The sequence below is a fragment of the Sylvia atricapilla genome, chromosome 2, assembly GCF_009819655.1.
Source record: "Sylvia atricapilla isolate bSylAtr1 chromosome 2, bSylAtr1.pri, whole genome shotgun sequence".
NCBI lineage: Eukaryota > Metazoa > Chordata > Aves > Passeriformes > Sylviidae > Sylvia > Sylvia atricapilla.
The window spans coordinates 89,005,607-89,021,089 of NC_089141.1; the positions used below are offsets into that span (position 1 = coordinate 89,005,607).

At 40.5% G+C, this 15,483-nt stretch overlaps 1 protein-coding gene across 4 annotated transcripts in view; it reads left to right on the forward strand.

The window, feature by feature from the left end:
* Positions 1-15,483, forward strand: part of RASA3 (RAS p21 protein activator 3) — a 147,221-nt gene that overhangs the window by 86,342 nt on the left and 45,396 nt on the right. For all 4 annotated transcript variants that reach the window (XM_066313749.1, XM_066313750.1, XM_066313751.1 and 1 more), the window contains one exon: positions 3,251-3,327. In XM_066313749.1, coding sequence (XP_066169846.1) covers positions 3,251-3,327 — 77 coding nt within the window. The remainder of the gene's footprint in view (positions 1-3,250; positions 3,328-15,483) is intronic.

A 15,483-nucleotide genomic window follows, 5' to 3' on the forward strand; every position in this document is an offset into this window, starting at 1 on the left:
AATTAATACATGCTACTTCAGAATTTTCAAACCTCCAGATTTTTTCTCGAAAATCTTTTGCTCTGCTAAAGGGAAAAAAGCATTATAGCCTGATAATGCAGGACTGAGCTGACTGGCTCCGAAGGAGGGATTCTCTCTGAGCAGGATGAAGCCACTCCTCCAGCTTTTGGTAAAAGGGAATTTTTTTTTTGTTTTGTTGCATTTTCTAATCTTTCCTGCTTGTAAACTCTGCAGACCTACTATGATAAAAGACTCTAGTTATTATTACAGTAGTGCTTTCAGTAATAAAAATATAAATTACTTTCTTACAAACTGTCAGTCAAATATCATTGCAGTTCTCTGTTTCTGTGGTACATTAATCCATTATAGGTTGACCTTCTTGTTGATTAGATTAACTTTTGATCTTATGATACTGATTTATTGCAGTTTTCTGTCTTCCCTTTGCAAAATGGATTATCTGGTATTTTGCAAACCCAACTCATGCCATTTCTCAGGAGTGAATTTATTTTAGATGAGTCCTTGTGTTTTGCATGATGGTATAATTGATTCGGGAAAAAGCATTTTATTTATGTAAGAGTAACGTTTTCTGTAAACGAAGCCTGAAAGTGTGTTACTGTAGCCTTATTTCAAGGTATTTGAGTTTTTAAGTGGAACTAAAACACTGGAAGATGTTTTGGGAATAGTAGTAGGCTGCTGGTCCCAGTGATCCCATGACCTCTGTTTTGCTGTAGGGAGCTTGGAGTCACTTTTTGAGCAGCTGACCATTTTCAAAGCTTTCGCAACAGAAAGATGAAAGCTACAAGAAAAAATTACTTTTAGCCCAGAAGAGGCAGCACTATCATTTTACGCTTAATGTAGCTAGGAAAATGTGTGATATACTGCTGATTTTAAAAAATATTTTTTCAACCTAATTTCTGAAAGGAGGAGCTTCCATTTTACTCAGTCCTTGTGAGATTTGAGCAAATGGCCACTTCAGGTTTGCTCTCAGGCTCATCTAAGTGCATTGAAGCATTCTTTCCTGAGAAGGGCCGCTCTCACTTTTGTTTAAGACCAGCAGAAATATTTCTATAAAAACATCTGTATACCTTGGTATTTTTCTACAAAGGGATATTTTCTCTGAAGTTGCTAAATCTCTGTTCTTGTCTCTTAAGTTCTTCAAAACATGTATTGATGTTGATTTCCCTGGTAGTTAGCAGGATATTGACAAAGATAGCAGTAGTGGGTTTTACAGGTTCATAATATAAATGTATTCTCCAGAGACAGATGATTTAGATCCTGTAGTAGAATATGCACCAGTGGGAGAGAGAATATTGAGGTGTAAGGAAAATATAGTAAAACAAAATCAAGAAAGCTGTTCTGCTTAAGCGGAGTTCTTAGCTGATTATGTGCCCAGCCCTTGTCATGTACAGCTACAGTGGAGCTTAAGAGCTGGGTCTACAAGTGGCTTTATGCATCTGCGCAGAGAACTCCTGCTCTTATGTATGATGACAGGCTCAGTTTGGAAGCCAATGTCAGCTGCTGACTTTGGCACACACTGACAGGGTGAAGGAGAATACCTGTGTCACTGAAACACAAATCAGGAGTGACAGCTGAATGCAGCGTTTGGTTTTTGCATTGGGGTGGTGGTGGTTTAATTATTTTGTTTAAAATTATGCAAATGACACATGGCAGAAGCTTTGTTTGAAACTCACACACTCATCTGGGTACTTCCCTGTTCAAAATGCCAGTGAGCTGCTGTGGTGCCTCTACAACTTTATACAGATTGGAGAGGTTGTCTTCCTTGTTTTTTGGATGAACACCAGTATTGTCTGCCACGTGTATTTTAAGGGTCTATCTTCCAGCCCTGAGAAGTGTTACTGAGTCAGAATACTGAAGGTATAAGTAGATGATAAAGGTTTGGGGAGTGAAAGCACGAAGTGTGCATTCAATGTAGGGCAGAAAGAGTGGTACTGAATAAGGGATATACGCTAGGAAGGGGAGAGAATGACTGTGGCAGTATGAAACAGAATACCTCATAGGCATCTTTAGGACAAGTATTCAGGCACCAAGTCCAGTGTTTGTGCCTCTTGATTGTGAGATGACCAGGGAATGACCTTGGACTGAACTTCTGTGTGTCAATGCTCCTTAATTATTGCTGCACTCCTTGCTAGGTGCAACCTGAGGCCAGGGTTTCATCTTCACCTTCCTCTGTTGCCCAGGACAGACATCCCCATAAAGTAGGAGGTTGTAGTAATTAGTCACAGGAGATAGGAAAGTTGCTGGCAAGAGTTTTGGTCTTGTGCAAAAAGAGAAAGGTTGAATCTGGAAGATCTTATAAAAGGGATGGCAAAGAATTTTGTGTGGTTTGAGGTAAAGGTGATACCATGTTAGAGCTGTGAAGAATTAGCAGGGTGGATTTTACCATCCTTTAGTACAAAGGGTAGAGGGGAGAGTAAATAAAATGAAAGGCTCACTTTTGGCTATGATAATTTGCAGAAGATGGCTGGACACTTGCTGGCATGTCAGATTTGGTCAGTAACAGAATGTGTTTTGCATTTACTGTTATACATGCTGTAAAAGTGAGGCTGAGTATTTATCAGTGGGAGCGGTTACTCACATTTTGAAATATAATGGAGTTAATCAGGGGAATACAATTGGTATTCGTGTTTGCCTTTATTTTCTTAGCATATTGAAGGATAATATCTTGGCCCAAGTCTTAATAAATTGTGTGATGGCAAGGAGTTGAAGACTGTAACAGTAAGATGCTGTGAATGCTAGCAACATGATTGAACATTTTTATGTGCTTTTTTTAAATAGCTGTTTAATATAGTTTTATTGGTTCTTGTCTTACAATTTAAATTACTTAATGAATTTTACTTTTATAATGTTTGAAACATGTAGGTGTTAATTTATAGCACACTTCTGTGATACCATTTTTAACTTTAGTCTTGCAGATACTTGCTTAATATTTAAAATGCTAATTACAACTTCAACACAACATTTTTGTGTCAGACCATGGACACTCCATATCCTTCAATTAGTACAACATGTAGAGATAACATAATAGTGGGAATTGTGCACCCAAATTTAGTTGAATGACTACTAGTCTGGATTCTCTGGCAGTTGAAAGACCTTAGCTATACAGCTCTTATTTAATCTTCAGACTTCTGGAATTACTTGAACAAACTGGCTTGCTTTGGTTGAAGTTGGAATGGTGTGACTGCCTATGCATAAAACTAACTTTTCCTATGGTGTTTTTGGTGTGTTTCAGGGGAAGGTCCACCTGGAGCTGAGACTGAGTGAAGTCATAACAGACACTGGCGTTGTCTGCCATAAGCTCGCAACACGGTAGGACTTGAAATGTAGCTGTGAAGTTATGAGAAACACACTGATTGCAAACAGTGTGCAGTGCTTCATTTCAAAATAGTTTGAGGAATCAACACATTTATTTCAACATTGAATGTTCTTAATCAGAAATATCCTCGTGAATTTATGGGGTGTGAGATGTTTTTATTTTCCCTTCTCCTTCTCTCCACATAATCTATGTAATTTTCTCCCTAATAGTCTTAAATGTTAATAAATCCCTTATCCAATTTAGTCATGGCATAAATACTAAAAAGACATCAAAGGGTAATGTTAATGTCCTTCTGATTTGCATTAAGGATCTTACTAGCTAAGTAAATTTGTAGCACAACTTGTGTGGTGAGAGAGTGTTACAGAGCTGACTTAAAACAAAAGTTTGCTATCACTTACTAACGCAACCTCAGAATCAGCCGTTCAGTCTCATTCAAGTAGAAACAGAGATGCCACAGGACTCAAATGGCAGTAAAAATTTCTCTGTCCTCTGAGGAGGAGTCTGGAAGACCTCTGCTCTCTTGCCACACCAAGCCTTTCAGGTTATCTCAGAACAAGTGGCAGAGCTGGTTTGCTTCTGTGAGGAATGCTTTGTGTCCTCTGGCAGAAGAGCTGTCAAAATCAGACTGCTGCCATCATACAGTTCTAGCTGTTTGGCAGTCATGTCGATATGATAAATGCTCTGCTAGGAAAGTTCTGACCAGCCCAATATTCAGACCAGTATTTAATATCATTTTGTTGCTGCTTAGCTAAGGCTTTGACCTGGTAGTCTTTACATCACAAATGCTGGTGACCCATATGGTGACCTCTATCACTGTAGGCCCACTCTTGATAGGAGGATAAGCTGGGCTCAGTGGTCCTGCCTGCCTGTGCATATCCCCTCTGGCCATGCAGGTCCCAGCAGAGCTCTGCAGCAGGTACACTTGAGCCCTTTCTCTCTGCAGTCTGCTGTGATGAGGCAGGGCGAATACTGGGGCATAGTCTGCTGCAAGTTGCTGTGTAGGCTCTGAGCTCCAGTGAACTTGTTAACCAGGGCACAGTGCTGCTGGAACACAGCTGTACCTCTTTGAGAACAAAAATTGCCATGTCAGTAAAACTGTGCACCACTTGGAGGGCCCACCCTTCCTCTAGCTGCTACCTGAGGACTCTCATTATGTCATTTTCCATTGTGTGGTTTGAATATGACCAAGCGATGATGGTCACACACATTCCGAGAAACCAGAGCTCAAACCTCTATCTACCAAGTCCTAGACTGGCATCTTTTGTTTAAGTGTTGTTTGTATTGCTATTGGTCCTAAGGCTTTGCAGGACAGGGGGAAGTAGAAGGTGGAAAAAGGCAGTTTCTTTGTCAGAGAGGGTGTATGTGTGTGAGACATACAGGACAGTGGATTTATTACTGAGCTTAGACTCTCCTTGAAGCAAGCCTGGAGGATAGTGTGCTTAGAGAGGGAAAAGGAGCACAGTTGTCCTGATTACCACATTGAGGTTTTTTGTTTTTTTTTTTTTTTTGCTTTGGTCTTTCTGAAAGTGTGTACTGCACTCCTCAGATGTGATGCAGCCACAGAGCCTTCTGTCCATTTCCTTTGAACCCTAATTGTGGGTTGAGATCCTGTGATGTCCGTGACTCTGCAAACATAGATTAACTGAAATGCCCTCCTGCTCTCATCTGTTTTGAATAGTTAGGTGGCGTACTGAAGGATCTTCAGAAGTGTTTGCCTCTGTTTGTTTTATTCTGAGAGTGTGTGTCATACCACAGCCAGCTGTCTTTCTAAAGGTTTTGTCTTCAGTTAAATGGGACCTGGTAACATTACCAATGCATTTTTAAGTGAACTTCCTGAAATGCTAGCAATAGCTTCTGAAAAAGTCCTTCTTAATATGTAATATGTGCAGCTTCTTGCTTCATGAATAGCACTAAGGCAATGACTATGTTACAGTGTGATATTTTTTTTTTTCTTTCTATTCATTTGGCCAGACAGCTTTTAAATACTTACTAAGATTTTTGCTTATATATCCTTGATTTGAAGACTATTTCATTAACTTTCTGCAATGCAGAGGAAAAAACCTTAGATTGGTTTGTGAAGCATTCTGTAACCATGATTTGCTAGGTATTGTTCAGTGTATTAGTTGCAATGTGTAGAAAAATCATGAGGTTTTAACCACTGAATCATGAGCCTAGGTGTCTTAGAAACAAAATTTGAGAATCAGAGCTCAAGCAAGCTTTTGTCTGCTGAAACTGTCTTTTCCCGTTGCCACCTTCTCTTCAGTACCTGACCTGGACATTCTGGCTTTGTCTACTTTCTACATTTAATTTTATTTGAGTGGCAAGCGACAGTAGAGCTTAGCTGTTCAAATAAGAAAAGTGGGAAAGAGAAATGTTCTAGAGCATGTAGTTCCATTGATGCAGGTTTTCATGGCAATGTGTCCTAGTTGTGAGAAGGAAGAAGGGAATGATTACATTGTGGAGAATAAAAGCACTTCAGAATGTAGTCCAGCATTTTCTTCATGCTGCACTGCTTGCTTCAGGAAGGTCTACAGCAAACTGCAGCTCTTAACATTTTTCCACATGATGTGAAATCTCTTTTAGGTTTGTTCATAGATCTCTTGGTTCTGGTGCTTCAGAGTGTAAGAATAAAGTGTGGTAATTAAGTTTAATGTCTGTGTAGCTGGAGTTTGCCAGTGAGGAGAGCAGCAAAGGCAGGAGAGGCAGAACCTTTGTTAGAGGTAGGTCATGAGTGAAAAGCAGACACTAGGTATTTTAGGGAAGTGTGGCTTCCAATTGAGTATTGTGAAAATAGCTGATTTTCTTGTGAATATCTTGTGGCTGTTACAGTGAACAAATAAGACAAGGCTGTAAAAATATGAGCAAGAATCTAGAGTCACTTAATCTTAAAAACCGACTTGTTCTGATGAATCTAATGCTTGTCTTGTGAACTTCTTTGACTTAGTTTTAAAAGAAATAGCTTTTTTTTTTTTTTTCTTTTAAATGAAGCATTTAGCTACAAAGATAAACAATACCCTGCAAATGACCTCATCTGTCTAATTGGTTGAACAGTTCAGGTTTGCAGGGAGAACAAAAGCTGCATCCAGAGGGCAGCTGTTTAAAAATACCTTAGAAACACTTTTCTTTTTTAAGCCCTGGAGTAGTGCTTGTTTTCAAAGACCACGTATGTAGGCTAAATGGAGACTGGGCTCAATTAGGAAACTTCCTTACCTCTCCAGAAGATATGAGCTTACCCATAGGTCTTTATCAGTGTGCCCTCTGAGCCTGTTCATATTACTGCCACCTCTGCATTCCAGAAAGCCTGGAAAGCAGCTGGGGCTGAGCCAACTTGCAGTCCTGTGGAGCATGCTGTGAACAGTCAGCTGGATGAATGGATGGAAAAATTCATCTGAATGGAAGGGCAAATTAAAATATTTAAGTGCTGAGGTCTTGAACATTAAGTAGTAGATTATTAAAAAATGCAAAAGGCAAGTGTGCTTCCTTAGCCCCTGAAGAGGAAGCAAAGAATGCAGTTGAAAAACTGTTACCTAATAGCTTCTCCTTAGGAAGCATTCAGTACTTGCATTTAGTCTTAAACCACTAAGCTGTTGTGCTTCATCAGAGGCCATAGTTTCAGCCAGCTGCTCCAGCACACTATCTGCAGGGACTGAATCCCTGCAAAAGAGATTAAAAGAAGAAGCATTAGTGGATTTAAAAGTTACACTGATGGTACAGATGTAGGCACCACGCTCACACTGCTTGTGTCCCCCAGCAACATCTTCTGTCATAATCCGTAAGAACCACAACTCTTGCTTTGGATGCTCCTTCTGGGAAGAGTTTGCTACTTGTGGGCTCCCCCTGTGGGACCTGGTGCAAAGCCTGGTGGTCCTTGTGACTGGCCCTTGTAAGTCTCCTGTGTCCCAATTACAGGACTTGGGATGCAGGCTCTTGATATGTATGCTCACACCATACAGAGAGCAGACGTACAGCCTGCTGACCACAGAGCCTTGCCCAAGTGTGTCAGATAAAAAACAGCATTCATGGACTTTGTGATTTGGTACCTTCCTGTAGCTGCATTTGTACTAAATACTATTGTGCCATGTCATGAGTCACCTTGAATGCTGGGAAAAAAAAAGTAGGTCTGGCTTCTCCCCTTTCTGTCTTTCACTTGCAAAAGATCTTGCACTGTGTTCCTCTACACTTTTTACAGCCACAGCCTTCCTGGCCCTCTGCACAGTCAGCCACTGGTTGTTGTGGCTATCAATATCTGGCCTCACCTTCCACTGGCTGTGAAGTGAAGGCTATCTCCTGTTTGTCACCTGCCAGAAATCTCTCTGTAATTTTATGAACATTTTTAAGATAGACCATAGAAAGAAGTGGTCAAGACTTTCCCATGCATCTGGCTTCTTGTGTCCATACATACCCCTTTGTGCTGACACACAGCTTCTGACAGCTGCTTGAGCAATGTTATGTTTTACTTTTTTTCTCCTCAAGCTTTTTAAGCTGAAACAAGCCTTAATCTGGTGTCCCCTAGAAACTGCAGTTTTCTTTTTCTGTAATGCAGAGGAAGGAAAATGACCAGGAAAAGATTCTCTTTCTGCAGCCATACTGGGTGGAAGTGTTTGAACTAAGTCATGAACAGTGTGTGTCTAACCATATTACATGAATAGATCTGAAAATCAATGGTATGTACTTCTCCCTAATTTTTTTCTTTTTATGAGCCACCACTTCCCATATACAGAAACTTTGCCTGCTTTACAACCGAAGTACTTGGAAAGGATCCCTAGGCCTTTGTAAATCTTTCCCCCCCATTGCTAGAGCAGTTTTTGAGCAACATATTTGTGTTTAGCACAGAAAGGTGGTTCCCCAGGGGGTTCAAGGCCTCTGGGCTGTCCAGACAACTTTGTCTCATCTCTCAGAGCCACACAGGCAAGGAACAGCAGATACATGCGTTTGTATTTATTTAAAGAAGAGGAGGGCTCCTGTAGATGGCTTTGTAGCAATCTGTAGGCTTTGCTGTGGTTAAGCTACTAGAGGCAACATTTAGAGGCAGTGTTCTGTATTTAGCAAGATGACATCTTGCAGCATGCCTGAAGGAACAGGCCACTGAACTCCTGTTGAAAGTCAGAGTGAGCTGGAAGCCTGGCTCCCTGATCATCCTTTGAGAATTCCAGCATGTGTATGTAATTAGTCACATTTAAATGTCTGTATTTATTCAGTGTCCCCAGCTGCTCCTTCAAGTGTTGTCTTATGTCTTCTCTCTTAGTTTTAAAAAAGCTTGAAAACATCTGCTTTGGAGAGCTCACCCCTCCTCCCCTGTGCTTCCTTTATTCTCCCACCCAGTAAATCTATATAGCTAAATATCAACATATGTGCTTCAGTGCTGTCTTGTATATGTAGTAACACAGTTTTCCAGCAAACAATTAATAAGTCTACAAATACATTATCAATGCTGAAATTTTATTTGGTAAATGAAGCTTTTGTAGTTGTGGTATGGAAGATGTGGCTGCTCTGCATTAATTTACAAATTAAGCACTGTGCAACTCTCTTGGGGGCTCTACAGGATTTATTCCGACCATGTGGAACAAAGTTGAACGGGCAGTTTACAAGAGCAAGCAGGAAAGGAGACAATAAGTAGGTATGACATCCCTAACAGAAACATTTCAGGGATTATTGAAAGAACAGTGACTGATCTGTGGGCTTTAAAAGCCTGCTGAAGAGGAAGAGGGAGGTAAGGAAGAAGGTTTCATTTGTCAGGTGAGGTTAAAGCCGAAGGTCTCTGCATAGGGATGGGAATCTTGGGACTTGGTGATGGTTCCCTAGCCATCCTTCCTCTCTGATTGCTCACATTATAGATCTGAATTTCCTTGTCCATGGGCACTGCTGCCCACTGGTTGACAATCATTGCCCTAAATCAGATTGACTTTATGTAACTGTTTTAAAGTCTCTTATGCATTATGATGTTTCTAAGGTTAAGATAAATGATGCTTCATTTTGAAAATTTCAGAGGTTCAGCCTTTTTGTTTTGTCACAGCTCAGGAAGGGCAAAGTTATATGTGTCAGGACTGGTTGGAAGGACTGAGATAATGACCACTCCTGCTTTTGGATCAGCAGTCTGGATCCTAATCTAAAGCATACGAGGAAAACATGATCCCATCTTGTCTGGTGCAGATTTGCTGTTTCCTCCTGTGATTGCATTTTGGAGACACCTTGAAAAGCTACAAGAGTGTAGCTAGTCCTTCAATCATGGAATATGCTTAAATGCATTTGTGTAAACATATAGGCATCATCTTTGAGTCATCTGAAAATTTCCCTTTACTAACTAGCTTGTTTCCTGCTTTCCTCATTTACATTGGAGCTAGTTTACTTTCTAGTATGTAACTATCTTAATCAAATAGCAGGAATAGGTAAAGAATTTGTCTAAAGGATCTCTTGGATTAAAGACGAAGCTTGGAAATGCATGGCTGTATTTACCTATTGATGCTGGAGACCAAATTTTGTTGGCTTTATGTTGTGCTCCTCTCTAATACTGTTAACAGCAGAGAGCAGGAGTGCAAGCAGAGTGACCAGTGAAGTTTTAGATAATACTTTTCTCTGCTGTTTTGTTGAGAGGGGTGTGTTTGTTTGTTTGTTTGTTCGATCTGAATTCAGTTTTAATGCAGAAAACACTTTGACTCATTGATGAAATTTCTTTAATCTCTCATAATCGTCTGGTTTTGTTTAACAGGTGATAGTGAAGTCTAGTTTCCTTTCAGTGATGTAGAGGAGGGTTTGCTCCTCTCTTCTGAGTGTGGTGTGCCATATACAGTATTTTCCTTTTCCAGATTGGAGCTGGTGTTCTGCCAAAGTGGCAGCAGCAACCAGGGGGTCTTTCTTCACGGAGGCAATGTTTTGTTGCTCTGTGAGGCAGTAGTTCTCAGTCTCAGGCTCTTGATGGTTTGCCTACATCCAAACTGGGTCCATGAGCCACCCAGCCCTCTTGGGTTTGCTGCTTCCAGTGTAGAGGACATATATTTGTGTTGCTTTAGAGAAGTTTCCATTCCACTGCAGAGACATGGAGCCAGCTTTGAACTCACTTCAGGGTCAAACAAAGCTTATTTTCCTGCCTAAAATATGATCTGCATAATTTTGGGGAAAAAAGGTGTTGCTTACTACAAGAACTAGTTAATGTATGCATCAATCAGGTGAACTCACAGTATTTTGAAAAATTTCAACTTCTGTTTGCTCCTGGGAAGGAATGCTAATGAAGGCATAAAGTGGTTTCACGGCTTCATTTTGAATAAACTCATGCATCCATTAAATGTGTTACAATCTCCTTTCTCTGGAGAGCAAGCTCTGCATCAAGCTGTGCCTTTTCCTGCAGGATTGCAGCTTGATTGTGCTTTTAATCTTGTATGGGTTTCATAACAAACTGATGGGGGGAATGTGCTCAGAGGTTAAATCACATAGTATCTGGTACTTTTATCATGAAGTGCTGCAGTGCTGTGGGTTTTGGGAGTACAGAGGGGAAGAGATATGTGTCTTTATAAGGCTTTAACTTACTGCATCAATTTTTGGTTCTGTCTTCCCAGCTCTCATAACATTGAGTTTAAACTGTCTCTGCTGTGCTTCTTCATCCCTACCGTAGCCTCTGTTGACTATTTTGTAGCCTAAATCAAGCTTCAATTGTTCTCCATTAAACCTCTGATATATATATATAAATACTGTCTTCTGCTACTGCTGTGTTTCCCACTAAATGAGGTTTGTTTCATGCTTCTGTGTTTTTGTATTCTGTGTTTCTTCAGTGCTTCTCCTCTGTTCATGAAATTCTTTATACAAATCAGATACAAGTGTCATGTTATCTGTAATCCAAATCAACAGCAACTGCAATTAGACTCTCCTCCAGCAGAACATGTTTTTAAGTGCTCACCATTTTGAGATTGCATAGTCATCACATGACTCTGGAATAGGTATAAAACTCGGTTTGTAATTACAGACTCAAATGTAAGTCTTAATCCATTCTGTTTCAGCAGTAAATGCTGCTGTGTAAATAATGTGACAGTACTTCCTGTTTTACACAGAGTAGACACAGACTGGGATTATAAATGGAGGCAAATTAGTCAAGCATAAATCCTTATAGTAAATGATTTAATTTCTAAATGTGCTTGAGGTCACAGTGTTAGGGTGCTTCTGGGGCATTAGAGAGCATTCCTGTTGTATCCATTGTAAAAGGTGCTTGGATTTTGAGAATTGTGAATTGCTAGCACCTTCAGTAGGCTGTCAATACCCCAAATGTCTGCAATTTTTACTTCACTGATAACCTTTAAGGCTGATCAGCTGGAGGAGTTCAATTGCATTTGGGGTAGGACCCTAGAAAAACCAGCTAGGTGTCTTGCAACACGACCTGTATCAAAAGGTTCTTTGGAGTACATGGTATTTAGCATAATACAAGGGTGAACTTGTACCCTATTTCTTTCTGAATGACTCTTGGGATTTCTACAGCTTCTGTGGCAGGCACCATCCAAAACCAAAGCTGGAGAAGTTTTTAAAGGAGCAGTGTGATGAGGCACAAATTACAAATCACAGTTGTCTCTGCAAACTTTTTATCTGTTGCTTCAAGAGTAACACTTGACAACATGATATTAAGGTAGCACAATGGAACTAGAGACACACATCAAGGTAGGATAAAAATAGGGGAAGCTGGAGGGTAAAGAGCAAGTTGCACGGCCCCAAGTGTTGAGGTTGGATAATTTCTTTTTTTTTTCAGTTGTAAGGAGAGTAGAGACATGGTACACAATACCTAGGAAACACTTGTCATTAACTTCGTTGTTCACAGAAGGACTTGTTGAGAGGCAGTTATTGCAAAAAGTCATACAGTGGATGTAGAAATAATGAGAAAGTATCTCTTGCCCTCCTACATCTGGAATTACGTTTGTGCTTCTGGGTACATTATTGTACTGAGAAGGCAACTAGTTATGTGCTATGACTGAGTACTTTCCAGAATCCACAGTGCTAAAATCACCTGGTATCAACTCTATGTCCCCCACTTGTCTGTCTTGGGGTAAACCTTTGACTTGGATGCCATTTTTTTTTGAAATTTCAGTACGAGCTGATTGTGGAAAAATTAACCTATTTTGCCAATTATATAATTGTAACATAAAAAGCACTTGTGAGTGAGATTAAAAATCTTTTAATCCATATTTTTTATTTAGTGGCACTTTGAGACCTGTCATTTTCACTGTCTCACTCCTTTCTGTCCTACAAGGTAGGTTGCTAGTTTCTCTAATCATTTTGTTCTCATAAATGCTAAGAGAAAAGGGGAATACTCTGAAAGAAACTGCAGTAAGCACAGAAATTGTCGAGGAGTCTGTGCTTTTGGAGGCAGTAATGTCTGCAATTAATTTTACCATACTTTACTGTTGATCTCCTCCCAGGCTAATGGTTTTGTAATAATTTCATACAAGCTTCAAAAACAGAGGCAACAATTCAGCTAGACTGTGTACAACTGCAGATAAACTTGCCGTGTATGGTTTTACGCTTTTAGTTATTTGACAGTCACTGCTGTATTGTCCGGTTTTATGCCCTGCCAGCCCAAACATCATGTTTGTAAAAGGTGGCTGAGTGTGACAGAAGACTCTATTTATGTGCTCTTCAGTCAGAAGCTGCTGAGAACTGCTGTCTGCAGCCCTTTCTTCCCTAGGGACATCCAGGGCTGCTTTCTTCTCTGCATAGCCATTGAGTTTAGTGAAATTTGTAGAACTGGAGTATCTTTTGAAATCTCTACCACTTATTCAAATTTTGTGGAAGATGCTAACTGATTAAAAAAAAGAAATGTCAGCAGGAGATTGATTGACAAGTATAGACAGAAAGCATTTTCTCTTTAGCCTCTATCTTCAGGAGACCAGGCTAAAAAGCATGCTGTTAAACTCAAAAGTGTTCATGGAAGGGCTACAGGAAAAATAGAAGAGCTGGTAAATATGTGATTCACTGCTGGATTTATGGGAGAAAAGCTTTGATAACACCGGGATGGGGGGAGTGTTGGTCTGCTGGAGGGTAGGAGGGCTCTGTGGAGGGACCTGGACAGGCCGGATCAATGGGTTGAATCCAACGATATTGGCTGCACCTTGAGTACTGTGTCCAGTTCTGGACTCTCTAGGTTGAGAAAGACCTTGAGGTTCTGGAGTGTGTCCAGAGGAGGGCAGTGAAGCTGATGAAGGGTCTGGAGTGCATGTGCTGTGAGGAGTGGCTGAGGGAGCTGGGATTGTTCAGTCTGGAGAGGAAGAGGCTCAGAGGGGACCTTCTCATTCTCTACAACCATCTGAAAGGAGGCTGTGGCCAGGTGGGGGTTGGCCTCTCCTCCCAGGCAACTAGTGTCAGGACAAGAGGACATAGGCTTAAGCTGTGCCAGAGGAGGATTAGGCTGGACATTAGGAAGAAATTCTTCACAGAAAGGGTGACTGGGCATTGGAAAAGGCTGCCCAGGGAGGTGGTGAAGTCACTATCCCTGGAGGTGCTTAAAGAAAGACTGGATGTGACACTGAGTGCCATGGTCTGTTGACATGGTGATGTTAGGTGATAAGTTTGACTTGATGATCTGAGAGGTCTTTTCTGTGAAATCTCAGTATGCACATTATTTAGAAGAGAGTCTTTCTGAACATGTGGTTACTTATTCCTACCATAAGTGATAACCAATGTTTGGAAACTCAAGACTAGTGGGAAACAAGTAGTAAAACCATTGGGGGTGGAGAGTTTGTGTCTGTGTCTGTTGTAGTTTGTTTTTGTCATGATCATTAATCAGCAAACAATTTCAAGTGGAACATAGTGAGGATATTTTAAGAGTTGTGATTCCTTTGAGCTAGGACTGCTCATCAGAAATGTGCTCTCAAGATGAAGTAAGCATTGTGAACTTGTTTCATGAATTTACTACGTGTGAGCTTTCATCATTGTCTCAAAAGAGGCTAGACTGTGTGATCCTGAAGATCCCTTTTTGCCCCGAACTATGAGGATAAACATAACACCAGTATGAACTCTTTCTGCAATAACTGGAATTTAAAAACCTGATCTGGGCTGCTAATTACAGCTGGTTATACCAATGTGCTGATCTGACTATGCCCTAATTTGCATCATGTTTTTCCATAAGATAAGTGACGATCCACTAAAAACTTTATCAAAGAGCACTTTACATTGCTTTTCATCTCTAGAGGCTTAGTGTTCTACAAGCAATGGTATAACCACCACTTGGTGAAGCACATTCTTCTTTGGGTGGGATATCACAGGTTTTAGCTAAACCAGTGACATGACTGACCTTTCAGAGAGAAACTCAAATGGGGCAATGTGCCTGGGGAAATGGTTTACTATTTGTGTAGTGCTTTGCTCCTGGTAGGGGCTACCAGCTTTACCATTTGGTGGATGTGGTTTTGTTGTGCAGGTAATTGCAACTGATGCTTTTTCCTGTCAAACGAGTCAAAGGGATTTTGTCTTCCATTAGAACTGTATGGCTTCCTCTCCAGGTACCTTCTGGGTTTTGCTCCATGATGACTCAGCAGTACGCAGTCCTACTACTCAGTAGTAGGTATTTTCCTAACGTCTTAAAAACTGTGGAGAGTCTTAAGTCTGGTGCTTTACAGTTGTAGCATTGCAGAGGATGATGCTTTATTAAGGAGATTTCATTGCTAATGGAAGAAGACTTTGTCTGCAGGACATACTTGCTTTGGTGTTGCTACAGAATGGCCACAAAACATCCTTGATGGAATTTCTGTGTTAAATTCACAGTTTGATCCTTCAGGCACTGAACATTATTGCACATCTCCTTGTAGGACCAGAAGAATGATTCAAATTAGGCAAGTCACCATCCTGTGACGGCTGTTTTTGAAATAAATGGTTTATGAATCCTGTTTGATCTCTCCTTTTGCCAAGTCAGGGACATGGATAAAGGTTTTCCAGTTAATTTCATGGGAAAGTGTATTACAAAATATATACCTTTTGAGACTTATGATTGTGCTTCTTTGATAGGGCTTTGAGCAGCTTGGTCTAGTGAAAGGCATCCTTGCCCACTGTACCGGTGTTGGAACTTTATGGTCTTTTAGGTCCCTCCAACCCAAACTATTCTACAAATAGCTCTATCTGCATCATTGTAAAAAATTTCGGTAAATGAAAGTTAACAAGCCTGATCTGTATTTTGCTATTTGGTT